General features: G+C 38.9%; 1 protein-coding gene across 16 annotated transcripts in view; it reads right to left on the reverse strand.

The window, feature by feature from the left end:
* Nucleotides 1–27,054, reverse strand: part of SGIP1 (SH3GL interacting endocytic adaptor 1) — a 238,198-nt gene that overhangs the window by 90,676 nt on the left and 120,468 nt on the right. For all 16 annotated transcript variants that reach the window (XM_070786382.1, XM_070786374.1, XM_070786373.1 and 13 more), the window contains one exon: nucleotides 404–428. In XM_070786382.1, coding sequence (XP_070642483.1) covers nucleotides 404–428 — 25 coding nt within the window. The remainder of the gene's footprint in view (nucleotides 1–403; nucleotides 429–27,054) is intronic.

Genomic DNA, 27,054 nt, shown 5'->3' on the forward strand with positions numbered 1-27,054 from the left:
ACACTTGATTAAATTCATTTCTGAAGTCAAATGATACAGCATGTGTGCTCAGTCGCTTCAGTTGTGTCCAACTCTTTGTGACCCCATGGACTGTAGCCTGCCAGGATCCTCTGTCCATGGAGATTCTCCAGGCAAGAATATTGGAGTGAATTGCCATTTCCTTCTCCAAGGAAGGTAATAGCAATGTTTATTCAAAAACATATTCACTTTTAGGATTTAAATATTAATCATTCAGAACCCACTGAGCCCTTTTACCATTACAGGATTTCTTTGCTGTAGACATTCATCAGCCTTAAAAATCAAGCTAAGAATTTATATGTCAAATGTGTATATACTCCAAGATCCAGGGAACTGTTTCGTCTTTTAAATTGTACTCTATTTCTGGTAGCTAAGATATACTTACTGGATAAGTTCCTTTTAATTGCACCCTAGAATTAGAAATAGACACTATAAGGTTTAAGACCACATATACGTACAATATGTATATTTCTGTCATTGCAATTAAACTGAACTTAAAGAAATGCAGATGGAGAAAAATGAATTTTTTTTCAGCGTTGCATTCAAGTTAAAAATTATAGACACCCACATATAAATAAAATTTTCACTTTACTTAATGGTTACCGAGAGGAGGGAAAAGTAATAAATATTCCAAACCAGGGGAAAAAACAAAAAACAAAAAACCCTTACCTGGGTAGATTTAGTAAATTAAAGTAAAAAAAAAAAAAATCTTGAGATCTAGCATACAAGAAAGTATATCCAAGTTTAACTTATGTTTAATTTTTAAAATTATATGTATGAGGTGTATTCTCTTCTCTTACTGAATGGGGTCCATAAGCTGCTTGTAGAAACAGTCATTAGTTGACTAATGCAATTTTTAAAGATGCATGTGGAAAATGTTAAAAACAAGGAAAATTTGAAGGCATTACCTCTGAATGGACTGATCTATTCAGGTAACCAGAGAATTCCATTCTTCCCCACTAACGCTCTCTACCTCAGTTTCTTTTACATGCCTGCCATGGGGGCACCGATCTATCAAGTGGGAATCATTCCTTTAGCTCAAGGCATTGTGATCCTATTGGAATGCAAATTTCCCTGGCAAGGATAATCTGGCAAGAATAATCTGAGAAGGTCCTTTTCAGATTTTTTTCAGGCCCTAGCAGAAACTTTTTTTGGTAATAAAGGATTAGTTCAAAATCACCATGAAAGGTTCTTAGAATGTGATGCTTCCAGAAAAGCAGACCACTAGAAGCATGGTCTCATAAGATGGGCATGGGTTGGCAGGGCCTCCTTAGGAGAATGACAGGGGCAGAGTTTAGGATGGGGAACTGCAAGAACAAGAAACTTTTCAAAACTCATACAATTAAAAGTTTGGTGGGTGATAGCCAAACACACATTTATTTCTACTCCTACTTTAGTAAAGGCTCAATCTGGTGGTCACAGATTTTTCTTCTCTCAAATGATAGCATAACTTAGGACAAATATAGCATCTCTGTAACAGACCTGTAAGAATCTTCTTTCCCTCTTTCCTAAGGTTTTATCAAAATTTTGTCTCATCTTGAAATCATTTGCAATAGTGGAACAGTTTCAGCATGAATAAGGATCCACTAGATGTTTTCTGATGACTGGCCTAATCTCTCAAACTATATTTTCTGGCTTGTTTTGCCTAATAATATAATTTGCATACATGTGCCACATAGAGATTATTATGTTATTAGGAAAAATCTTTTTAAATTAATAAATACTTTATTTAACAAACATTTTAAATCAGTATTTTAAATTAAGTTAACACACTTGTTTTAATTAATGCCTATATTAAATAAATATGATCATTTAAATTAGCTATGGTCATTATGAGAGTTTTGATACAGGTTGGCTTTTGGAAAATAAGACTCCATAGACAAAATAATAAGACAACAATTGTTTAAATGTAATCCAAATGGTTTTTCAGGTTGGAGAGCCTCAAATAGTCAGATTTTTATTAAAAAGGTCTGAAGGAAAAGATTGGGGCTTTAGGTCCAAGTAGTCAATCATGAGGTTGACATTGAGGGAAAGGACCTATTTAGTATAAAGAGACCTGAAATTAAGGAGCTGGGGGACCCCAGAAGCTGTATTGAAGACCTTTTGATCTCTGTCTTACCCCTTTATTTAAAATGTAATACTCATGAAACTAAGAAAGATATACAGTTTATTTGTTTGGTATTTGTTGGTATTCATCATTTCCCAGTGTATCAATTCATTTGAAAGACATTTATTGCTGAGAGGTACTAGACAAGAAGCCCCTGTAATATTTTACTAAATATTCCTCATGAATGAACAATCACTATTCAAGAGGAAGCAAGACATGGCAGAAATATGCAAGCAAACTGTTATTTAGAAATTAGAAAGAATAAAATCACATCAATTTAGAAAGGAACAGATGTTCGAACCATCAGCAGTAAGCATTCATCAACAGAAAAGCAAGTCCCATTGTCCCTGGATCTGGCATACAGATCTCTGATGGCCTTGATGTCAATGCAGGACAAATCCAAAGCAAGGTTAAGGTGATACTGACCACACAAACCACGTTCAGGAAAAACGCCTATTGATTCTAAAACCTTCTCCTCCCTAAGTGACCACATTTTCCTTCTCTAAAGGACTGTCATTATAGGTAGACTGTGAACAGACTTACCGCATTTTGAATTAGTTAATTCACTCTTTTCCTTTTACTAAAAAAAGGAGTAACTTGTCATAATCTGAGACGTTACCCAACTGCTGGACTGGAATCAGCCATATAGTCCCTGCAGGTGGTATTTTTGATCATCAACTCTGTGGCTTAATCAGAGAACCACAGCTTGTCAGCTGGCACAGAATATTTGCCTCCAGGAGTAACTGATTGATCAAATTGGCATAGGCCTAATTTCCAAGCGCATTATTTCAGTTCCATTACCTCTCTCAAGGGACTGACCAGGCAGGTGGAGGTTATTTCAAACATAGCAAAGACTCTTCTTGTTGCTTCAAATTTATCACACTTTCAACCTGAGGAAACTGACTAAGATTTACTCTGGACAGTGCAAACTGATACTGGTTTGTCTCCAGTGATGAAATATATATATGTGATAACCTAGAAAGATTGACTTTAAAGCATGTCTATTTCTCCCAAGATAAAAATTATGATTATGCATGATTGTATATCAGTATACTGACAAATATGAGTTATGATCCAAGGACTTATATTAAATTTAGGTTTGAAAACAATGTGGCTTACACATTCCTGGTTTTCTTTATAGTTTTCTTATTCTATTATCACCTTGCTATAAATGTCTATGCTGATTTCTGGATAATCTCCAGAGCTTGCATACATGCACACCACACACACACACACACACACACACACACACACTCACACACTCACACACACCACATTTTTCATATTTAGCACTGGGAGTTGGGATACCTATTGTATTAGTTTAGTTTGTTATGGAAACATGCTCTGATGATCCTAAAACATGCTCTTGACACATATAAGACCAGAGATTTACAGCCACTAAACCTAATTTGTCTGCCTCATTTACACTGGGTTATCATAAATTTAATAAGACAAACTGGCCACCTTGCCTAGGCAACAGTTATCTCTATAAAGGTTTAAGGTAAAAATGTTGAGGGTTCTTACCGGGCTGCGCCTCTGTGATCAGCAAAAAGGAAGAGAGAACAGATACCTAGTCAGAGAATGATGGATCAGTCAACAGGCTTGGGTAATAGAAGACTTCATAAACAACTAACTAAACACTCACTCCAAGTAATCAGGCCAAAGGAAGGCAGACAGTCATTGTGTTTGTGGCTTAGTTAAATCAAGGAGGTTTTGGAGAACTTTAAAGGGAATATATCCACTGTATGATATAGCTTTGCTAATGGGTACCAGTTTCAGTTATGTGTACGTACAGACAAAGCAGAAACATACAAGAAAACTTTACTGATAGCTTTAAATGTATTGTCATAAGGAGTTTTCTTCATAATGTTTGAGGAGGGGAATTTTAGAGACGGTAGTACAGAGAAAACTGTTTTCCCACACAATAGAGTGTTAGCACACATCATAGATGTGATGGATTTCCCACATAATTCAGGCTTTAATCAGAGTCTCCAAAAATCAGAAGCAGGGTAAGAGATACCTCTTCTTTGCCTGGTTTTTCTCTTTAGTGTTCGGTGAAATGAGTGCTGATAAGAACTTTTTAAAAAGTCTGTATTCTTGGCCTAGTGCCTTAAGCAGCCTCTACAAATGGATAGACTGTGACGGGGAAGATGAGGAGCTCCTGAGAAGTGCAGGGGGGAATGTTAAAAACTGTCCAGCAGCAATAAAACACTGTGGGCCAGATGCCTGGAAAAATACAAGATGCTGACATTCAACTTCTTTCTTTCACTCTTCAAACCTTGATCATGGCTGCTATCAATTTACCCCAACAACCTCTGGTTGCTCTCCCTCTTTAGGCTTTGTCTTTAGTAACAAGAGTGACTGTGATGCGAATGGAGAAGCAGCTGTTTCTCAGTTTCATTTTCAGGAATATGGCTTAGCCCATGAGTTCACCAGAGGTTGCCTGGAACCCAGTACTGGCCAAATTTCAAAATCTGGGCAGGAAGCACAAACTCAGAAATATCTAGAAGGTTGCTTAATGAAAAAGATGATTCTACCCTCTAGAACACAGACAAGAAATAAAAACCTATAGTCATGTATACCTGGGGGCTTCCACGGATCTCTAGGCCAACTGCCTCTGTGATATAGAGAGCAAAATGAGGCTTTGAGGTCCAGAGCTAGGAAATGGATACAACCAGAAACCGACTTTAGAGCTCAGGTCTGCTAAACTCATGTTTTTTCTAGGACACCAAGCCTGATGTTGTTGGAGGACTCCAAAGACAGGGAGCCAGGAACTGGTAAGTAAGCTAGGATTTTAGAAATACTTACTCTAGTTGATTTTACTTGAAATATTTTAGACGTTATTATGTGCCATAGTTTTCTGATTCTGTTCCATATTGATCCCACCTTTCTTATAAATATATGCATGATGCAATTTAAATAAAATTAGAAAAAAGGACACATGAATATGTATTTCTTGGCTTAAATTCTTTTACTGACAAATTGTTACTGTCTTTTGAGAGAAATTCAAGCACTCTTTTATATAAAGATTTAGAGTTTATAATTCTTTACTGACCAGGCTAAAGTTCTTCTCTAAAGAACTTTGTGGGCATTTATGATTTTAGCTTTAATTTCATGACAAACAATTCATTCTTAAAAGCAGCATAAAATACAGCAAAGAGGGGATTAAAATTAATGCAATTTCCCCCAAGATGATTATGAGAAATAATGCAAAATTAAATGTATATTTCAACTATGCAGAGGCAGAAACTTAAATTCAATAATCTTTACTAAGATTATAGAGGACATTTGTCACAATAACTTCAATTATATTAATTCACCCAAATTAAGTTCAATCAGTTAAAAACCTATGTAGTTTAATCAATAGTTCCTGTTTGTATGTTTTCTAGTAAGGTAACATGAAAAAAGGAACCTCAAGTAACAGCTGTTGAAATTCATGTAGTCACAAGCTTATTCACAAGAATCCAGAAGATCCAGCTAAAAGCTGTGAAAAGCTCAGACCCAAAGCTTCAAGGTCCATAATTAAAAGCTATCTGAAACCTTCAAAAGGAAAGGGATTCCATAAGCCAAATTGAAAGGCGTTTTCTACACTAATTATCACCTTTAAGGAGCATAAAGTGGTTGTAGGTTTTGCTGAATAGCAAAATCATTCTCAACCAGGAGGGGAGGGTCTTTCCTGTCAATAGTTTATTTTACTCTTTTTCCTGTCATTTCCCCAGAATTCTGAGGCCTTTAGCCTCAGAATTGTTCTACCAATTGTTCTACCAATATACAGAATTTGCTTCTATATATTGTTCTACCAATATATAGAATTTGCTTCAAGGGTGGAAGGAAACATTCAGCATCTGATCTTGATATATTCTGGAAGCTGAACACTCTCTGTGTTGAACTGCAGACTCAAAAGCATGCAGGGCAAGGAGCAGGAAAGCTATGGATCAGGGCATGAGAGTTTCATGGAGCTTCGGTGAAGTGGCCACAACTCAGGGCCACTTGAACACAAATTATGGGCCTAATCCTGCTGAATCTTCAGAGTTGTCAGAGAACAGGCCTATTGATTCTGATTTTTAAATGGCAATCAGATTGTTTGCATGACCAAACAAAACATCTTTTCAGTTGTTCAGAATCTGCAGGTGGCCAATTTGTCTCTGATTGCAGACATTTGTATCACACATAATAAGCTCTCAGAGAATTTTTTATATACTATTATTATTATTTCACCTGATTACTCAAACAGGGACGTTGCAGTTGGTCTATTTGTTTTCTGAACAAATTTCCTGTGTTCCTAGTTAAACATTAATTGTTCAGTTCCTCAACTTTTCTCCATCTTCTGATGCATTCTGGAGAAGGTACTGAAAAGCATTTTATTTCCCCCTCTACTTTTATTTTGATGTTCAAGTTAGAGATCAGGTTTACTTTGTATTTTGAGGCTATTTTCAAAATGGGTATACTCTGCTAATTTATGATTTGGTCACTAGAATGAAGATCTTTGTTTAGAATATTTTGCATTTTTAAAATTTATATACTCTGCCATTTGAATATGCCTTCTAAAAGAAAATATTTCAATACATGTCCTCACAGTATCCCTATCCTACACCAGCCTTGTTTTGTTTATTTTTTGCACAAAAGGATTAATTTAAATTCAGCCAACTAGGATAACTTAAGTCTTTGCCAATACGCATAAGTGTTTTGAGACATTTATAAAAAGAAGTCACCAAACACAATCTGTCCAGCTTGTCAAAAATCATTAAATAACCAGCATCAGGTTTTGAAGCTTTACAACATCCTCATTTGCTAAAATTCAGCGCTATAGGGAAACACCAGAAAATGCGTGAAAAGCCACAAAGCACTAAACAAATATTATTTTTATGCAGTCTAGTCATAGCAAATTCAGTGATTCATGGTAGTGAATTTTCTAAGAAAGAATTAGCATATATGATCATTTTGTTTATTATTATGACACTAATCAATATTTTTATTTGCTTTTAAATGCTTTAGGGTAATCTATCTGGCAAGCATCTATTGGAAGCCCCCACCCCTGCCAATTTTGCTGTGTTTGTCTATATTTAAATTTGTTTCTATACCTCTTACAAGTCAGATGACAGTGAATGCCTATCAGATCCAATAAGACTTCGTAGAAATAATCTTCTGAAACTCCATATGGGAAGAGAAGCAAAGAGCCTGTTACTAGCCGAGACATCACTAAAAGTTCCCTGGGTTGGATATCAACAACATGGGCATTACCCAAGAAAAATGCAGCAGGGGAGCAAGAGGAAAACTCATCCTTAAAGGCACAGCTAGCAATGAAATGGAGTACTTACAGTTAAAATTGCTGTAAGAACAACAAGAGGAAAGCAAATGAAGAATAGGAAATTTTTAAAGCACCATGGGTAAACTTCAGGCTATTTAATCTTGTTAATATTTGAAGTGGCCAAGTTTGGATAATTCAGAGAAAGAGTCAAAGAGAATAAATGAAATGGGCAAAATATCAAAAAGGTTACAGAAGCACACCAACAATACATGTGTCACATAGCATGCGACACAGACTTGACTCTCAGTTACTCAGAAGTGGGCCATTCCATTTATTAATAATTAATTGTGATACGTACTAATTTTATGCTTGGGAACCAAGTCATGGAGTCCATATTTTGATAAACTGTAATATTTTGATTCCATCTTTTGTTCTTCCTTTGTATTCTGCTCTTCCTTCCTCCAATCCCATGAAATTGCTATCAGTGCATTTCCTGTACGTGGTATAGAGACTGCCAGGCTTGGGTGAGTGGGCAGGATGGGAGGTCTAGCAATTATTGCAGCATCCACTTAGGTGAGGTCAATAGACAACCAACCACTTCTCAGTGGGTCTTAACATGGAAATACAATATTTTCATATTTTCCACTGGAGAGGTCACCTGTATCAGCATCCTGGGATCATGTTCCCAATAAACTAGGCAGAGCAGCCCAGAACAATGAAATATTTTTTTTAGTAGGTCAGTTTCATTGTTGCTCTAAAAAAAAAAAAAACATGTAGATATATTTTATCAGATTTGTGCTGCCACTGAAAATCACCCCAGTGATAAAAAGGACCATGTAAGAGGTGATTGGCACCCCACTCCAGTACTCTTGCTTGGAAAATCCCATGGACAGAGGAGCCTGGTAGGCTGTGGTCCATGGGGTTGCTAAGAGTCAGACACGACTGAGCGACTTCACTTTCACCTTTCACTTTCATGCACTGGAGAAGGAAATGGCAACCCACTCCGGTGTTCTTGCCTGGAGAATCCCAGGGATGGCTGAGCCTGGCGGGCTGCCATCTATGGGGTCACACAGAGTCGGACACAACTGAAGCAACTTAGCAGCAGCATCAGCAGCAGCAGCAAGAGGTGATTTACGATTTATAAAGATCTTCTTTATTATCTCTGACAACTCCAGAAGGGGATAATTTTTCTGATTAATTAAAAAAAAAAAGAAGAGAAAAAGACAACTTGCTTCTCCTAGGATGGATTCACAAGCATTCACTCAGGATGCTATCATGTTGTACATTACCAAAAAAGTAACAAAAAAATATATGTAGCTTGATGAACCCAAATAGAAGCTGCAATAAATGGAACTTAACACTAAAATATTTTATTATATGCCTGTGTGATTGGGGTAGAGGTGAATCTTTACAAAATCACCCCATGGCCCTTAATAACAGGCTTGGAAAATCACTTAGCAACCAGCTTCCTCTTTTCCTCATGGGGCATAATTAGGCCACGTCCTATTTGTTTTTAAAATTCAGAATCTTGTTTAGGTGTTAAATACAGTCAGTCATTAGATATACAGACAGTGAAAATGAACAGAATAAACAATGTTTGGCAAAGATATAGAAAGAATTTGTTGTTTCTTACCGGACTTTTCCTCTAAAAGCGTAAGCATGGAAAGAAAAAATAAACAGAAAATGAAAGAGGTGAAATGTATATTCAAGAAGATGCAGCTCAAGGCTCAGAATAACCTTACTTTAAAGCAGCTCTCCAAGGCATGGCTTTTATAAAGGCTTCCTGTAGGCATCAATATGATCATTCCCAGGCTGCTGGCTTTAGACCACCCCCAATACATGCTACTTGGCGATATTGTTTTGAGCTATAGGCACTTGAAGCCAGCAAATTCGGGGAGAAACTTTCTCTGAACAACCCTAATCTGCCTAAAGATAAATCTTCCAGAAAGAACCTAATTGTCATAAGAGTATAATAACAAGGGAGAGGAGATGAGACGTCAACACCATGTCCAGACAAACTTTGCCACAAACTATCACACTTCCCATCTGTGCTTCCAAAGGCCCATTCATGGTCCCTAAAAATCATTTACTCTCCCCTTAGATGCCTCCTTCCTTCTCCCTATTAAGATGGCATTTAGCCCTGAATTCTGAAACCACTCATTTTTCCGGAGGGTCTGCCAGGTATACATGAATAGACACGTTAATAAACTTGTTTGTTTTTCCTTTGTTGATCTGTCTTTGCTAAAAAGTCACAGCTGAAAACCTAAGATGGGTTGATGTAGTTTTGCCTCCTTTCCAAGATCAAGTGATAGAGGACATGGGTGTGGTTTCCATTTAAGCGCATTCTAAGCTCTTTTTGAATGGCTTCAGTTCAGTTCAGAAACTCAGTCATGTCTGACTCTTTGCGACCCCAGGGACTGCAGCACACCAGCATTCCCTGTCCATCACTAACTCCTGGAGCTTACTCAAACTCACGTCCACTGAGTCAGTGATGCCATCCAACCATCTCATCCTCTGTTGTCCCCTTCTCCTCTACCTTCCATCTTTCCCAGTATCAGGGTCTTTTCAAATGAGTCAGTTCTTCGCATCAGGTGGCCAAAGTATTGACATTTCAGCTTCAACATCAGTCCTTCCAAAGAACATTCAGGACTGATTTCCTTTAGGATGGACTGGTTGGATTTCCTTGAAGTCCAAGGGACTTTCAGGAGTCTTCACCAACACCACAGTTCAAAAACATCAATACTTCGGCGCTCAGCTTTCTTTATAGAACAACTCTCACATCCATACATGACTACTGGAAAAACCATAACATTAACTAGATGGACCTTTGTCAACAAAGTAATGTCTTTGCTTTTTAATATGCTGTCTAGGTTGGTCATAACTTTTCTTCCAAGGAGCAAGCGTCTTTTAATTTCATGGCTGCAATCACCATCTGCAGTGATTTTGGAGCCCCCAAAAATAAAATCTGCCACTATTTCCACTGTTTCCCCATTTATTTGCCATGAAGTGATGGGACCAGATGCCATGACCTTAGTTTTCTGAATGTTGAGCTTTAAGCCAACCTTTTCACTCTCTTCTTTCACTTTCATCAAGAGGCTCTTTAGTTCTTCACTTTCTGCCATAAGGGTGGTGTCACCAGCATATCTGAGGATATTGATATTTCTCCCGGCAATCTTGATTCCAGCTTGTGCTTCATCCAGCCCAGCATTTCTCATGATGTACTCTGCATATAAGTTAAATAAGCAGGGTGACAATATACAGCCTTGATGTACTCCTTTCCGTCTTTGGAACCAGTCTGTTGTTCCATGTCCAGTTCTAACTGTTGCTTCCTGACCTGCATACCACTTTCTCAGAGGCTTACTTTTATCAAATAGACTTTGAAAATAGAAAATTATCCTTGGTATTATTGAAAGAAGCTGGCAAATTCTATGAATGCATTGCAGCCTGTCATGACTCTAGAACATGAGATTTTCCTCAAATTCCAATCTTGTCAGGGAATCTGGTACCTATTAACTTCTATCAAGATACTCTGTCTAAAACCATCAGTTCTTTCTTCCCATCCTTCATTTGTTACCACTCCCCATGGGAAATGACAAATTATTTCCCTGGTGAGTGGTCCCTGGCCCCCAGGAATGCTCTTCTCTTTTCTCCACAATTTATTTATTTCTTTGGCCACACCATGCAGCATGTGGGACCTTAGTTCCCTGACCAGGGATTGAACCCACGTCCCCTGCATTGGAAGTCTTAACCACTGGACAGCCAGGGAAATCCACTTCCACAGTTTCTTAATAAAGGCTTCATGTCTTTTTCCATGTTTCATTTCCTAAATCCATCCTTTGCATCATCCCTAGAATTATTTTCTAAAAATAGTGAAGTGAATGTGTTACTCTGCCCTGCAAAAACCTCCCTACTATGTAGAAAATAGAGTTCAAATTCCATTCTGTCATTTAATGCCTTCATGATGGGCTCCAGCTCACCTTCACTCCCTCATCTTCCACTGCTGTCTGTATAAAATCTACATTTAGCTGCAGTCACTCCTTGACATCTCCTGAACATGTAGAACATTCATAGTTCCCTGACTTCTGCTCAGGCTGCTTCTTCAGCTTTGATGCTGTCTTCCTCTCCTTCAGATTGTTGTTGTTGTTTAGTCACTACGTCATTTCTGACTCTTTGTGACCCCATGGACAGTAGCCTGCTAGGCTCCTTTGTCCATGGGATTTCCCAAGCAGAGATGCTGGAGTGGGTTTCCATTTTCTATTCCAGGGGAATCTTCCTGACCCAGGGATTGAATCCTCATCTCCTGTGTTGGCAGGTGGATTCTTTACCTCTGAGCCACCAGGGAGGCCCTCTCCTTCACAGACCATCTTACTTATTCTTGAAGGCCAATAGCACTTCCTCCATGAGGCCTTCCCTAAGGTTCCCAATCAGAGTAAATAGTTCCCCAGCATCTATTAGACTCAGAGAAGAACAGGTACACACGGCTAGTATATTTTTTGCAATTCTTATTTTATTCTGTATTACTTTGACATCTCCACTCAATTATTCAGTTCAGTTCAGTTCAGTCACTCAGTTGTGTCTGACTCCTTGCGACCCCATGGACTGAAGCACGCCAGGGCTCTCTCCCTGTCCATCACCAGCTTCTGGAGTTTACTCCAACTCATATCCATTGAGTTGGTGATGCCATCCAACCATCTCATCTTCTGTCACCCACTTCTCCCCCTGCTTTCAATCTTTCCCAGCATCAGGGCCTTTTCAAATGAGTCAGTTCTTTGCATCAGGTGGCCAAAGTATCGGAGTTTCAGCTTCAGCATCAGTCCTTCCAATGAATATTCAGGACTGATTTCCTTTAATGGACTGGTTGGAACTCCTCACTGTCCAAGGGACTCTCAAGAGTCTTCTCCAACATTCAATTATTAGCTCCAAGTAATGATTATGAATGGGCTCTATCTAGCCCCAAACATAGTACAAGGCACACAGTCGGTGCTCAAATCATGTTTATGAATTTTCTTTTTGTGGTCATTAAAACATAATACAAATGTTTTAAGCACAGTGTCTTTTAAAATCCAAAAAGATGAATTGTTATCTGAAATAAGGCTGAATTGTATATAATATATAGCCCAAGGGATATGGCCCCAGATGTAATAGTTCCTTCACCAGCTCTTATAAATATAAAATTCACTTTGCTTCTATTTAACTGTTGATCTCTCTGCCCATTGGTGACCTCAGGGGCTAATATACATTATCAAGACTCCAAGGAAGTGGCACAGCTTTGCACACACATTGATGCAGAGCTATGTGATTGGTTCTCCAGAGTGGAAAGTTCTCCCATAGCAAAAAAATCCCTTGTGTTTCAGCATAACTGAGGATCAGCATAGGGCCCATGTCCTAGGTACTGTTTTCAGACCCGGACCATTGCTAACTAGTACAGAGAAATGAGAATTATTAAGGTCCAGAATTTACAAACAAAAAGAATTTTGGGGTTAAAATCAAATAGCTTCAAAGGAGTTGTCATGGAGGGAGATGCAAACGTTATTATATAGTCAGATGAATTTAATCCCTTATTTTCTGGATGCTTTTGAATAAGTCATACTGTTTCTCAATTCCATTTTATAAAGTAGGGACTGTGAAGAAAGCTGAGTGCTGAAGAATTGATGCTTTTGAACTGTGGTGTTGGAGAAGACTCCTGAGAGTCCCTTGGACTGCAAGGAGATCCAACCAGTCCATTCTGAAGGAGATCAGCCCTGGATGTTCTTTGGAGGGAATGATGCTAAAGCTGAAACTCCAGAACTTTGGCCACCTCATGCGAAGAGTTGACTCATTGGAAAAGACTCTGATGCTGGGAGGGATTGGAGGCAGGAGGTAAAGGGGACGACAGAGGATGAGATGGCTGGATGGCATCACCAACTCGATGGACGTGAGTTTGAGTGAACTCCAGGAGTTGGTGATGGACAGGGAGGCCTGGTGTGCCGTGATTCACGGGGTCGCAAAGAGTCAGACATGACTGAGCGACTGAACTGAACTGAACTGAAAGTAGGGATGATGCTGTCTTATACAACTGTCATGAGGATTAAAAGATGTGAATGATAGTGACAGGTAATGTTCACTGAGACTTTACTATTATTGTTTAACTTTATGAGATTGGTGTCATTGTTACCTCTTATTTACCAGTGAGGAAAAGGAGGCTCAGATGAGCTCGAAGATCACGTGGCCACAAAAGCTGAGAGTGGGACTGGATCCCTGCTTCTCTAATTCCAGAGAACCTTGGCAGAGGTGGGTCGTTCATTGTTTAGTCCATCAGTCATGTCCGACTGTTTTGTGACCCTATAGACTGTAGCCCACCAGACTCCTCTGTCCATGGGATTTCCCAAGCAGGAATACTGGAGGGGGTTGCCATTTCCTTCTCCTGGGGGTGTTCCCAACCCAGAGATTGAACTCACATCTCCTGAAGTGGCAGGTGGATTCTTTACCATTGAGCCACCAGGGAAACCCAGTTCCCACAGTCCTTATCAGCACTGGGATTTAGAAACAACAGAGCTGAAAGCTTACAGATTGCAGAGTCTGGAAAATAATCTTGGATTTTTCCAATGGAAGGAGTTAAATAGATCATGCTGGTCTATCATACCAGGTCACAGAGAATGAGGTTTTCAGAAAGTGAGCTTGAATTTCTAGGCATGGTTTTGAATCTGAGAATTAAACTCTGATTATAAGGTAAATGTCTCAGCTTTTTTCTAGAATTAAGTGTATTTTATGAAATTAGAATCATAAGAATAAATATAAACACAAGAATGCTAAGGACCCTCCTCTCCTTCCCATTCTAGGCTGTATGTTGATTAAAGCATTTTTATTCCATATGTTGTTTTAATTGTTAGCAGCTATCAACACCTAGGCTATGCTGCCTGGGTTAAGGGTTTCTTCAGAGTGATAAACAAACAAACAAAGATAAAACATGACAAGACAATTCTCCTTTGGGGAAAGCAAAGATATTTCTTGATTTAAAATGAACTATCATCAGAGTGGTTTCTAATTATGGAAAAGATAAAAAAAGAAACGAAAAAGAGATGCATACCTCCAGGTACTCATGTTCACAGAAACAGAGTAAGCAAATTTTTGGATTGAACAATACATACACCTAAAATATAACCATTGTCTCTAAGTGCAGAGATAGTCCTGTGACCATCCTTGTGATCAAGGAAGCTTTCCAAGGAACATGCAGACCTCTGCCCTCTGTGGATGGAGAGCCTCTCTCTGGGTGCATTATCCTAAATCACTTTGTTATGCAAATAGTCTTTCAAGATAGGGCTTGTTGAAGCCTTCATTTCTACATGAAGAGCTAGACATCGGCAGGATTTAAAAACTGAATTCTGTTTAAGACCCAGACCAAATGTAATAGCGGTGAATGTAGAAAATATACACCATAGTTTTAATGATCCTTTTATGGAGATTTTGTGTTCCAAATACACCCCTGTCCTCTTAACAAGGAACTAAGCTGCCGTGGGAATTTTTGGTATCAAGTTTCATATAGTGGGATCAAAACACACAAAAAACTAGATTTAGAAGTTTTTTAAGAGTCTACAATTGTTTAAGCTTAAAAATAGGATGGCTGTCTTTTGAATGTTTATATTTTAGCTAATAAGACTTTTTTTTATAGATATAACCATTTCCTAGCAGTTATGTACAAATAGCCAGATATTGACAAGGAGCAAAAGGATTATTTATTTATTAATAAACCATTAACAGTTATCTATTGGTTACCTAATAAAGACCAGACACTATTCTTGGTGAACAAAACAGTAGGAACAAGAGACAAAAAGCTTCCACTAACTTTTTGGGGAGAGGAAAGATAATAACAAATATAACAAGTAAGCAAAGTATTTAGGGTTTTAGAAGATGATAAATGTAATTTCAAAAAGTAGAGTGAATAGAAGGGTTTGGGACTGGCAGGGTATAGAGTTTTGTGATTTTTATTATTTAAAAAATTTTTAACAACTGGAGTATAATTGCCTTACAATGTTGTGTTTCTGGTGTACAATAAAGTGTATCAGTTACATGTTTACGTATGTCCCTCCCTCTTAAACCCCAGCCTTCTAGGTCATCACAGAGCACCGAGCTGAGCTCCCTGTGCTGTACAGCAGATTCCCACTAGCTAGCTATCTATTTTACATATGGTAGTGTATGTATGTTGATCCTAATCTCCCTATTCATCCCATCCTCCCTTCCCTCTCTGTGTCTACATGTCTGTTTTCTACATTTGAGTCTCTATTCCTGCCCCGGAAATAGATTTGTGATTTTTAAATAATGTGGTCAGGAGAGGTCTCATTGAGAAGGTGTCTTGGACAAGTTGAGAGAGGGTGGCAGTGCCAGTATTTGGGGGAAGAGGACAGCTCCAGGGAGCCATGGAGGAGTGGGGTGAGAAGGAAGAGTGGCAGGTGTTAGTCTGGGGTCATGGGTGTCGCCACCATGAAGGTCTTGGAAGCCACTGAGAAGACTGGCTTCACTCTGCTCCAATGTAGGAGTTCTCAGCAGGGACATTTAGTCACTTTTGATTGCTCAGAAGAGGCGCTGATGAAAAAAGACCAGAAAAATGCCAGGATGTGACATATGTTGTTGTTTTTCATTACTCTTTGGAAGCTTGTTTTGATTCCTCATGTACCATGCTAAAAATAAAAGATGGGCTTCACATGGGCTAGGAGGTGGAAAGAGAGTTTCAACTAGGCAAAGCAGAAATCGGTCCACCCATCTTGCTTTCCCTCTGTGTTGGCCACTTCAGGATGAGTAGCTCAGATTGGCATCCGTGGCTTTGCACCACTGCTGTGCTGGTGGCTGATTTGAAACGATAGTTCCTAAGGTCCATGGGCAGTTAGTGGCTGTCCTTTAGACAATATAAGAGACAGAGGAAAATCTCACCTTCATTCTTTTAAGAAATGAAATTTCTCCCAGTCTCTGAGGAAACATTTTCTGATATAATTAATATGGGTGATTCATACTCCAAGGTTTTTTCCTAAAACAATTAAAAAGTATATCCATTGCTGTAGATTATTTCTGGCACTAAAAAAAATTCTCCTTAGGAAAAAAGGAATAGATACTTTTTTCTTATACTGCTATACTTAATTTTATACTATTATTCATACATGTGTAGAAACTACTTAGTATAAAAATAAATATAATAGTATAAGAGAGATAATAAAGTATCTGTCTTTCCTTCTCAAGGTCAAGGACCATAAGTGACTGAATTCTGAGACTTCAGGTAAGAAAACAGATATCTCATTAGGATGTATAGGATTAGGGGAAGAGAATTACAACAAAAAACTGGCCTCCACAGAACACAACACATTAATAAACTTTAGAAAAGAGCCTACAAATGACTCCTGTAAGAGAAGAAACAGTCGTTTGTATTGTTTATCCATCCAATAATTGAGAAAAACTTGGCTTTAATTGAAGGGGAAAGATGAAAAATTTGCTCTCTGTACAAAATAATGCAAGGGATATAAGTTGCATTATACCACAATGAAACACCAAGTTCCATATATTTCCCACAGTGAAGAGCTTCCTTTTGTCTAATCAACCAGCAAGTATTGTCTAAGTACCTGTATTGACATGCCATTCAATGTCATAGACTCCAGAGGAAAGGCTCCTTCAAGGCAAGAGTAAGCAAACTTCTGGGTGCAGGGTTAGTCATCATAAGTCCAACACTTACTGAACTATTCACAAGTTATGTTTCTTTTATAAACTTATTTTCCAAAACGATTGCTTCTTGAGTCCATTCTATCCCAAATACACCATAGCTAATAAAAATGATTATAAATTAAAATCTATATCAGTAGGACTAACACAACTGAGACCTTAAAGATAGAAAAATAGCCTTTTAGATTATAATTAGCGTTGTAATTGGGTGTATGTTCAGTCATGTCCGACTCTTCTGTGACCCCATGGACTGTAGCCTGCCAGAATTCCTCTGTGGAATTCTCCAGGCAAAGAATAGTGGAGTGGGTTGCCATGCCCTCCTCCAGAGAATCTTCCCGACCCAGGGATCAGACCTGCATCTCTTGTGTCTCCTGCGTTGGCAGGCAGATTCTTTACTGCTAGTGCCACTTGGGAAACCTTAGCACTGTAACTAAAAGTATATAATTGAAGAATTTGCTGCCTTTGGTTGAGGACACCCTAATGTTTTTATGTGAATCAATGCCGAGTCTACTGTTTCATTCAATTAGATTTTAAGTTGATAACAGAAGGTCTGAGAAGTTGATAACTGAGGCTTAAGGTCTCCAACCCTAGCATTCATGTTTCTGGAACCCCTAATTAGATAAAGTTGTCTGACACAGTAGAAAATAATGAAAGAATCTGCAGTTATGCAAGGAAATTCTACTTCTTATACCTCACAAATGGAAGCAAAATACCAGGTACTCAAAGGGTACAGCCAGCATTACTTGGAGAGATAATGACAAAGGCGATCCAGATTGAATTAATATTCTGCTCATTTTCAAGGAGATCAAAACATACAAGAGCTTAGGGATTTCTTCTGACCATCGTGGGGTAGGTAAAAGGGTTTGGGAAAATGATATTCTAATTTTAAATGTCAGGAAATGGAAACAACAGAGAATTCTCTAAGAAAAAATAATTAGTAATGAAACAAAGATCAAACACACTTCAGATATGAAAAGAATTCTTCTGCAGATAGCCAACGACTTATAATTCAGGAAAGAAAAGAATATATCGATAAAAGAAGATCCCACCCAATTCCCCATCTATCCTTTTCTATAAGGCTTGGGGAAAAAGAGACACATCTCGTACGTCAACTCCAGATGATTTTGATCAAGCTGTTTGCAATTCTGTCTAGAGGGGGCTTCTCAGACTACCTCTGGGATGTGGGACCCAGTCACAAGATCTGCTGAGGGTTTGGAAGGGGAGTGGCAGCTTATACATTCCATGCTTGACATCCCTGGCCTAAACCCAACCCAAATCATGCTTGCCCTGTGAAGCTCTTCTTGAAGGGTTGAACCCAAGCTGAGCTTCTCCCTTCCAACTTGCTGCCCTGGAACTCTGCACTGAGCACTTATATCAGAATGCTTGCTATCTGTACCCTGCCCTGGCACCGTACAGAGTTTCTACCAGGAGCGAATGCCAGTGTGTAGGAGACTGGAGCTCTCCTCCCCCAACTGATGACTCTCTGTTTTTACTGAACTCAATAGGGTGCTGAACCTTCTGCCAAAGTGAGGACAGGGAAGGGGGTGGTGTTACCAAGCAGCAGCGAATTCAGGGATTTTGCTCTCTGGCAGGCTAATTTGAGGGTGGGAGGGTGGGTGGAACACCTGGAATAGGCAAACAGCACCAGAGTGTCTTCAATTGCAAGCTAGCTGTCTCCCCCTCCCCAGAGTTTGTGATGAAATAACTCCATTTTGCATGGCAAATCTCTTGGAACAAGATGAAATGGACTGCCCCTTCACAACTCCATGTCAAAGTCTTTATTCCTTATTTCGCTGAATTTTGCAGGGTAAAGGGAGGAGCTGCTAGCACACATGCCAGGCTAGGTCAACTCCCACTCTCAGCATTTCTATCAGCCCTCTTTTCCTTGCCTTTGCTCAAGTCCTCCCTCGCTATTTTTATTTTCTTCCTGCCTCCCACAAGTCTCTGAACTTAAGGAAAAGAGAAATGGAGCTGAAAAGGGAACTGCTACTTACAGGGTCCCTTCCCAAGTGACAGGCATCAAAGGGGGAATTTTGCAACATTAGCTCATGTCATCTTTACATCAGTCCTGAGAAAGTATGTATTATTTTTCCTATTTTACAGATTTAGGATCTGAGATGCTGAGTTAAGGAGCTTGCCCATGGACACACAGATAATAAGATACTAACTCAAAAGCCCATGTTCTTCCTCTTTAACCAATGTGCTTCAAGGAAGTGCTTTCTTTCTCGGTCCCCTTGCTATATCCTTAACCTGCTTCTAAAACAGCAATTTCCATAGAAATTATTGGGCTAGAGTACACAGCAGAGTATCAAAGCTGAGAAGGATTTAAAGAGGACTGAATCACACCCTAATTCAATGTAGATGAGAATATATACTGTGTGTTTAACTTGGCAGAAAAGAGGAAGTTGTTGGAGTTCAAGTCCTGGCCCTTTCAGCTGTCTCTTGATATCTCGGAGCTGATTTCTTCTATAAAACAGGGGGACCACCACTCCCTTGCCTGCTTAACAGCATAGTTTGCCCAAGACATCTTTCTGATCATGACAGCTTTTGTAAAACATAAACCATTATTATAGTGAATCGTTGACTTAAAAAATTCCTTGCTGATTGATTGATGAGGGGAACTGAAATATATGTCATATAAAAACAAGGTGTCATTCCTTAATATTTAAAATAAAGGTGACACAGCAGCCATTAAGCCTGACTGACCCATAAGCTCGGCTTTGCTCTCTTGTCACATGGAACTTAGGAGGGAGTGTATGTATGCAGACTGACATGGGCTCTTTAGACTCCATTAAAGTGATAGCCTTCAAAGAGTTTGTGAGTACTCACAAATTATTTGTAAAATGTTTTGGATGATTTAATGTGTTTTTCATTTTTCCTCTGTAAAGAGGACCAATAGCTTTCATCAAAAGTAGTATAATATAGTGGGTAAGAGTTCTTTTTTTGTAATATGCTGTATGTCCAAAACCAAAAACTAATAATTGTTTCTTGTAATGCATTTATCTCTTAAAGAAGGTAAAAATATAAAAATGTTGAGTTGCAAACCAAAGGCAAATAATACTAGCTTTTAGGTTAATTGGGCTAAAGAGTCGGACATGACTGAGTGACTGAGTGATCCGCCTGCAATGCAGGAGACCCCAGTTCAATTCCTGGATTGGGAAGATCCGCTGGTGAAGGGATAGGCTACCTACTCCAGTATTCTTGGGCTTCCCTTGTGGCTCAGGTGGTAAAGAATCAGCCAGCAATGTGGGAGACCTGAGTTCAATCCCTGGGTTGGAAAAATCCACTGGAGTAGAGAAAGCTACCCACTCCAGTATTCTGGCCTGGAGAATTCCATGGACTATATAGACCATAGCATTGCAAAGAGTTAGACACGACTGAGTGACCCTCACTTTAGGTTACTTACTTTAAAAAGTGTATCAATCTCTTAAATGATGTAGAAAACAAAAAAATGGAATTTTAAACTGCTTTATCTTTATAACTGCCATCTATTACTGAAATCTCATTTAAAAAATACTGTAGCAAGTAAACATTCTGAATTAGAAAACAGATTTCTCAGTTTAAATCTCAGCAACTTCACTTAGTAGCTGTGACATTTTGGGTGAGTTAATTAATTCTTCTATGCCTCAGTTTTCTCATCTGTAGAATGGAGGTAAAAATAGTACCGATCTCATAGGTTGCTGTGAGGATCGGTTCATTTCAGTTCGGGCACTCAGTCATGTCCAACTCTTTGTGACCCCATGGACTGCAGCACGCCGTTTGATCCCCTGGTGGAGGGCATGGCTACCCACTCTAGTATTCTTGCCTGGAGAATCCCCATGGGTAGAGGAGCCTGGTGGGCTATACCATGGGGTTGCAAAGAGTCGGACATGACTAAGTGACTAAGCATAAGGCTTAATCAATAGTAAAATCAATTAAATAATACTGTCTACCTTTATAGGAGCCTTATAAGAATTAAGGAAGTAGTGCCTGTAAAGTACTTAGTATTTTGTAAGTAAATTTATGTAAGGCCCAAAGGAGTTACTCAGTAAATGATAATTATTATTAATCAGAATAACTCAGTTTGTTTCATGGTGACTATTCATAAATCTCATGGTCTCAAGGTCAGAGACCATGTAGAGAACTTACAATGCAATTACGTTGCTGGTTGGCAGATCTGAAATGTGATCTGGCTGTATATCAAATGCTTCACATATATTAATTCATTTATCCTCACAACCCGTCCATCTTGGGAGGCACAACACAGCATGGCTCATAGTTTCATTGAGTTAGACAAGGCTGTGATTCATGTGATTAAGCCTTGACTGGGGTTTAAATGTTTAAGTAACTTACTCGGGATCATATGGATAATGAGTACAGAGCCAGAATGAAAACTTTGTTGTTGTTCAGTTGTGTGCAACTCTTTGCAACCACCATGCCTCCCTGTCCTTCATCTCCCTGAATTTGCTCAAACATGTCCATTGAGTCGATGATGCCATCCAAACATCTCATCCCCTGTCGCCCCTTTCTCAGTCTTTCCCAGCATCAAGGTCTTTTCCAATGACTCAGCTCTTTGTATCAAGTGGCCAGAGTATTGGAGCTTCAGCTTCAGCATCAGTCCTTCCAATGAATATTCAGGGTTGATTTCCTTTAGGATTGACAGGTTTGATCTCCTTGCCACCCAAGAAACTCTCAAGAGTCTCTAGCACCACAATTTGAAAGCATCAATTTTTTGGCACTCAGCCTTCTTTATGGTCCAACTCTCACATCCATACATGACTACTGGGAAATCTACAGCTTTGATCACACAAACCTTTGTCGGCAGAGTGATATATCTGCTTTTTTACATGCTGTCTCATGGAAATGGCAACCCACTCCAGTGTTCTTGCCTGGAGAATCCCAGGGACGGGGGAGCCTGGTGGGCTGCCGTCTATGGGGTCGCACAGAGTTGGACACGACTGAAGTGACTTAACCTTAACCTAGGTTTGTCATAGCTTTTTTCCCAAGGAGCAACTGTATTTTAATTTCATGGCTGCAGTCACCATCTGCAGTGATTTTGGAGCCCAAGAAAACAAAATTTGTTACTGTTTCCTGTTTTCCCCATCTATTTGCCGTGAGGTGATGGGACTAGATGCTGTGGTCTTAGTTTTTTTTTTTTTTTTTTTTTACTTCAATAGTAGAACTATTTTATTAAACATATGAACGTACTGATTTTGTACAACACGCATTTCTTTCTCTCCTCTGCCCCAGGAAGCCAGCGCTCTAGAACCCCATGTTTATAAAAACACACTTTGGCAGCTACTATGACAAGGTGAAAAAAGTGCAATTCTGAAAGTGACAACACATAACCAAAGTGGGGAACAGAAAAGGCAGAGCTGAGTGGGCCCAGGGCTGCTCATCTTCTCTCAAGAGGAAACAATTTAAGAATAGAAACTCTTGAGCATTATTTAAGCAGTACTGCCCAACTCTCTTGGTAGCATCTCTGTTTCAATTCCATTTATCTTGATGTTGTAACTAACTAATCTGTTACTTCTTTAAGAAATTCTGCCCTGGTTTATATCCTTTTCAGTGACCCATATCCCTTTGAGCTTCAAAAACACAGAAGTCGCTCAGTCATGTCTGACTCTTTGCGACCCCATGGATGGTAGCCCACCAGGCTCCTCGGTCCATGGGATTTTCCAGGCATGAATACTGGAGTGGGTTGCCGTTTCCTTCTCCTTAGTTTTTTGAATATTGAGTCTTAAGTCAGCTTTTTCACTCTCCTCAATGACCTTCATCAAGAGGCTCTTTAGCTTCTCTTCACTTTCTGCCATTAGAGTGGTATCATCTGCCTATCTGAGGTTGTTGATACTGCTCCCAGCAATCTTGATTCCAGCTTGGGATTCATCCAGCCTGGCATTTCACATGATACACTCTGCATTTAGCATATGTACTCAGCCAAATAAGCAGAGTGACAATATACAGCCTTGACATACTCCTTTCCCAATTTTGAACCAGCCCATTGTTTCATGTATGGTTAACTGTTGCTTCTTGACTTGCAGACAGGTTTCTCAGGAGACAGGTAAAGTGATTTGGTATTCCCAACTCTTTAAGTATTTTCCACAGTTTGTTGTGATTCACACAGTCAAAGGATTTCACTTAGTCAATGAAGCAGTAGCAGATGTTTTTCTGGAATTCCCTTGTTTTCTCTGTGATCCAACCGATGTTGGCAATTTGATCCCTGGTTCTTCTGCCTTTACTAAATCCAGATACATCTGAAAGTTCTTGATTCATGTACTGCTGAAGCCTAGTTTGAAGGATTTTGAGCATTACTTTGCTAGCATGTGAAATGAGTAAAATCGTGTGGTAGTTTGAACATTCTTTGGCATTGTCTTTCTTTGGAATTGGAATGAAAATTGACCTTTTTCAGCCCAGTGGCTACTGCTGAGTTTCCCAAATTTGCTGACATATTGAGTGCAGGACTTTAACACCTTCATCTTTCAGGAATTTAAATAACTAAGCTGCAATTCCATCACCTCCACTAGCTTTGTTTGTAGTAATGCTTCCTAAGACCCACTTGACTTCACACTTCAGGATGTCTGGCTCTCTGTGAGTGACCACACTGTTGTGGATATCTGGGTCATTAGGACCTTTCCCATATAGTTCTTCTGTGTATTCTTGCCACCTCGTCTTAATCTCTTCTGCTTCTGTTAGGTCCTTGCTGTTTCTGTCTTTAATTGTACCCATCTTTGCATGAAATGTTCCCTTGTTATCTCCAATTTTCTTGAAGAGATCTCTAGTCTCTTCCATTCTATTGTTTTCTTCTATTTCTTTGCATTGATCACTGAAGAAGGCTTTCTTATCTCTCCTTGCTGTCCTTTGGAACTCTGCATTCAGTTGGGTATATCTTTCCCTTTTTCCTTTGGCTTTTGCTTCTCTTCTTTTCTCAGCCATTTATAAGGCTTCCTCAAACAACCACTTTGCCTTCTTGCATTTCTTTTTCTGGGGGATGGTTCTGGTTACCACATCCTGTACAATGTTATGAACCTCTGTCCACAGTTCCTCAGGCACTCTGTCTATCAGATAATCCCTTGAATCTATTTGTCACTTTCACTATATAAATGTAAGGGATTTGATTTAGGTCATACCTTACTGGCCTAGTGGTTTTCCCTACTCTATTCATTTTAAGTCTGAATTTTGCAATAAAGAGTTCATGATCTGAGCCAGTCAGCTCCAAGTCTTGTTTTTTCTGACTGTATAGAGCTTCTCCATCTTTTGCTGCAAAGAATATAATCAGTCTGATTTTGGTATTGACTATCTGGAGATGCCCACATGTAGAATCAACTCTTGTGTTGCTGGAAGAGGATGTTTGTTATGACCCATGAGTTCTCTTGGCAAAACTCTGTTAGCCTTTGCTTTGATTCGTTTTGTATTCCAAGGCCAAACTTGCCTGTTTCTCCAGGTATGTTTTGACTTTCTACTTTCGCATTCCAATCCCCTATGATGAAAAGGACATCTTTTTTTGGTGTTAGTCTAGAAGGTCTTGAAGGTCTTCATAGAACCATGCAATTTTAGCTTTTTGGGCATTAGTGGTTGGGGTATTGACTTTGAATTATTGTGAAACTGAATGGTTTGCCTTGGAAACAAGCCGAGATCATTCTGCTGTTTTTGAGACTGCACTCAAGTACTGCATTTTGGACTCTTTTGTTGACTATGAGGTCTACTCCATTTCATCTTAGGCCCTCTTACCCACAGTAGTAGATATAATGGTCATCTGAATTAAATTGAATGCAAACTTAGTTCTGACTTATTTCGGAGGAAAAATTTGTATTCAGTACAGAACTGAGAGTTTATAGTTAAAGACAACTCTCAAGGTAAGTCAGCTGTGATCTTTGACTCACCAAAGAACAAAAATAATGGAATTAACAGCAGCTCATAACAAAAGGAAAAGATGATATTTTACCAAGAAGTAAAAGGTAGTGTCTGTTTTCTCAATTCCATGAATGCTATAGGAGCTACAGGATCAAGGTACTTTGTGAGCAGAACACATCACTGAAGCACGTGATGAAAATTCTATGGGTTTTGGAAGAAATGGATATGTCTACCTCTGAGATCCTGTGAGGGGTAAGGAAGCCAAGAGACTGTGAAATGGAGGCCAGAGGAGAAGTTGGCTACACAAGACCATATATTTAATCAGGACTGAGTGAAGAGAGGCAGGCATTTGGACCACAAGGGGGAAGTTCAGCCTCTGTGGGCCACCTGCCATATCAACTATACATTATTTAAAATGTTATTATTGGAGTATAATTGCTTTACAATGTTGGGTTAGTTTCTGCTGGGCAACAAAGTGAATCAGCAATATGTATACATATATTCCCTCTCTTTTAAGATAAGCTTGTAGTTAACATGAATGTTGAACAAAAATCTGTCCAATATTTCTGATGTTAGCTCTCAGTGCTGGCCTCAAATATTTAGTGAACTGATCTGAAGAGGGATGGAAAATGATGTCATTTCTGGGTGAAATAAATTTGGTGGGGGTGCACAATATAGATCCCATTGGGAATGCTAGCTTTCAATAGGGTTTCCTGAAGAAGCACCATACTTACTCAAGGGATTTTGTTAAAACAAAATTAGGAATGATAAAACAATTTAGGAATGCTTCTGGAATGGCTTCAAAATCAATCTACAGGCAGCACAAAAGTTATTTTATTAACGCATTTTCCTAGTTTGATACTCAGAGTAATTACTGATCTTGGCTTTACATGACTTTTGGCTCTTTGGGTTTCCTGATTCATCACCATTTAATGATATTCTTAAAAATGTGCCCCAGACACTGCAAACAATTCTAACAACAATAGAATGATCCCTCAATGTACTATCTGATCCTACAATATGGTGTTTACTGTATTAACTCATTCCACCCTTACAACAGCCCTGTGAAGTTGGTACAGGAGTTATCTTCACTCACTAATGAAGAAACCATGGCTCAGGTTTTGTAATTTGTGCAAAGCAACCCCAGCGAAGCGGTAGAGCCCAGTTGTCTGAGTAATTGTGACATCATTGAAATAACTGTCTATTTGCATTTCACTCAAGTTATCTTAAAGGGAATTAATGGTATTCCATTGCATGTTAAGATTTATTTTTGTTGTTTTTGTTTTCCCATTTGAGAAATCTTTTACTTTTAAGAACAAAATCCTTTGTGAAAGATATAATAGAGGTCGGTTTCTACCCTGAATGTAAAGAGTGTGGTACCAAGGGAAGCAGAGAGCAGAGTGATTTATCCTACACCTGTTTCCATATTCTCCTTTAAAAGAAAAATCTTTACATTTTATTAACATAAAGAGAGGGACATCCCAACAACCACTGTGTGACGTAGGTGTTCATTATTCTCATTTTAGTTATGAGGAAACTGATACTCAAATAGGTTTAAGAGACTTGCTTAAGTTTGCAAGAGGTTGAGTTCAGTCTATCAGATTCCAGTATCTTTCTGCAAGATAAACTAGCACTGTATGCTAGGTCCTTCAGGGGTAAGTACAAAGTCTCTATTTGTGCTTAAAGAAATATCAATCACACATGTCCAGTATGGAAAAAATGGATTTACAATTCCTCTAAAAGGTCAATCAGATTTGGTTCAAAATTAAAGTTTAAGACAGGCAAGAGATTGTCCAAACCTCTTCAAATGAATTCAAGCCTTGAGATACAGATACATCATAATCCCATGACTCTCAATAAAGGAGCAAAAGTTATCTTAAAATATGTATATAAAGTATATATAAATAAATAAATGCATACATACATATATACATAATAGTGTGATGGTTAATATTATGTCAACTTGGCTGGCTATCAGGTATCCAGGTTAGACATTATTTCTGGGTGTGCTATGAGGGTGTTTCCAGATAAGATTAGCTTTTGGGTAGCATTTGAACTGGTGGACTCAGAAAAGTACATAACCCTCACTTATGTGGGTCAGCATCATCTAATCTGTTGAGGGTCTAAAGAGAAAAAAGGGGAAAAGAATTCACCCTGTTTTTCTGTCTCA

The sequence above is a fragment of the Bos indicus genome, chromosome 3 (genome assembly GCF_029378745.1).
Source record: "Bos indicus isolate NIAB-ARS_2022 breed Sahiwal x Tharparkar chromosome 3, NIAB-ARS_B.indTharparkar_mat_pri_1.0, whole genome shotgun sequence".
NCBI lineage: Eukaryota > Metazoa > Chordata > Mammalia > Artiodactyla > Bovidae > Bos > Bos indicus.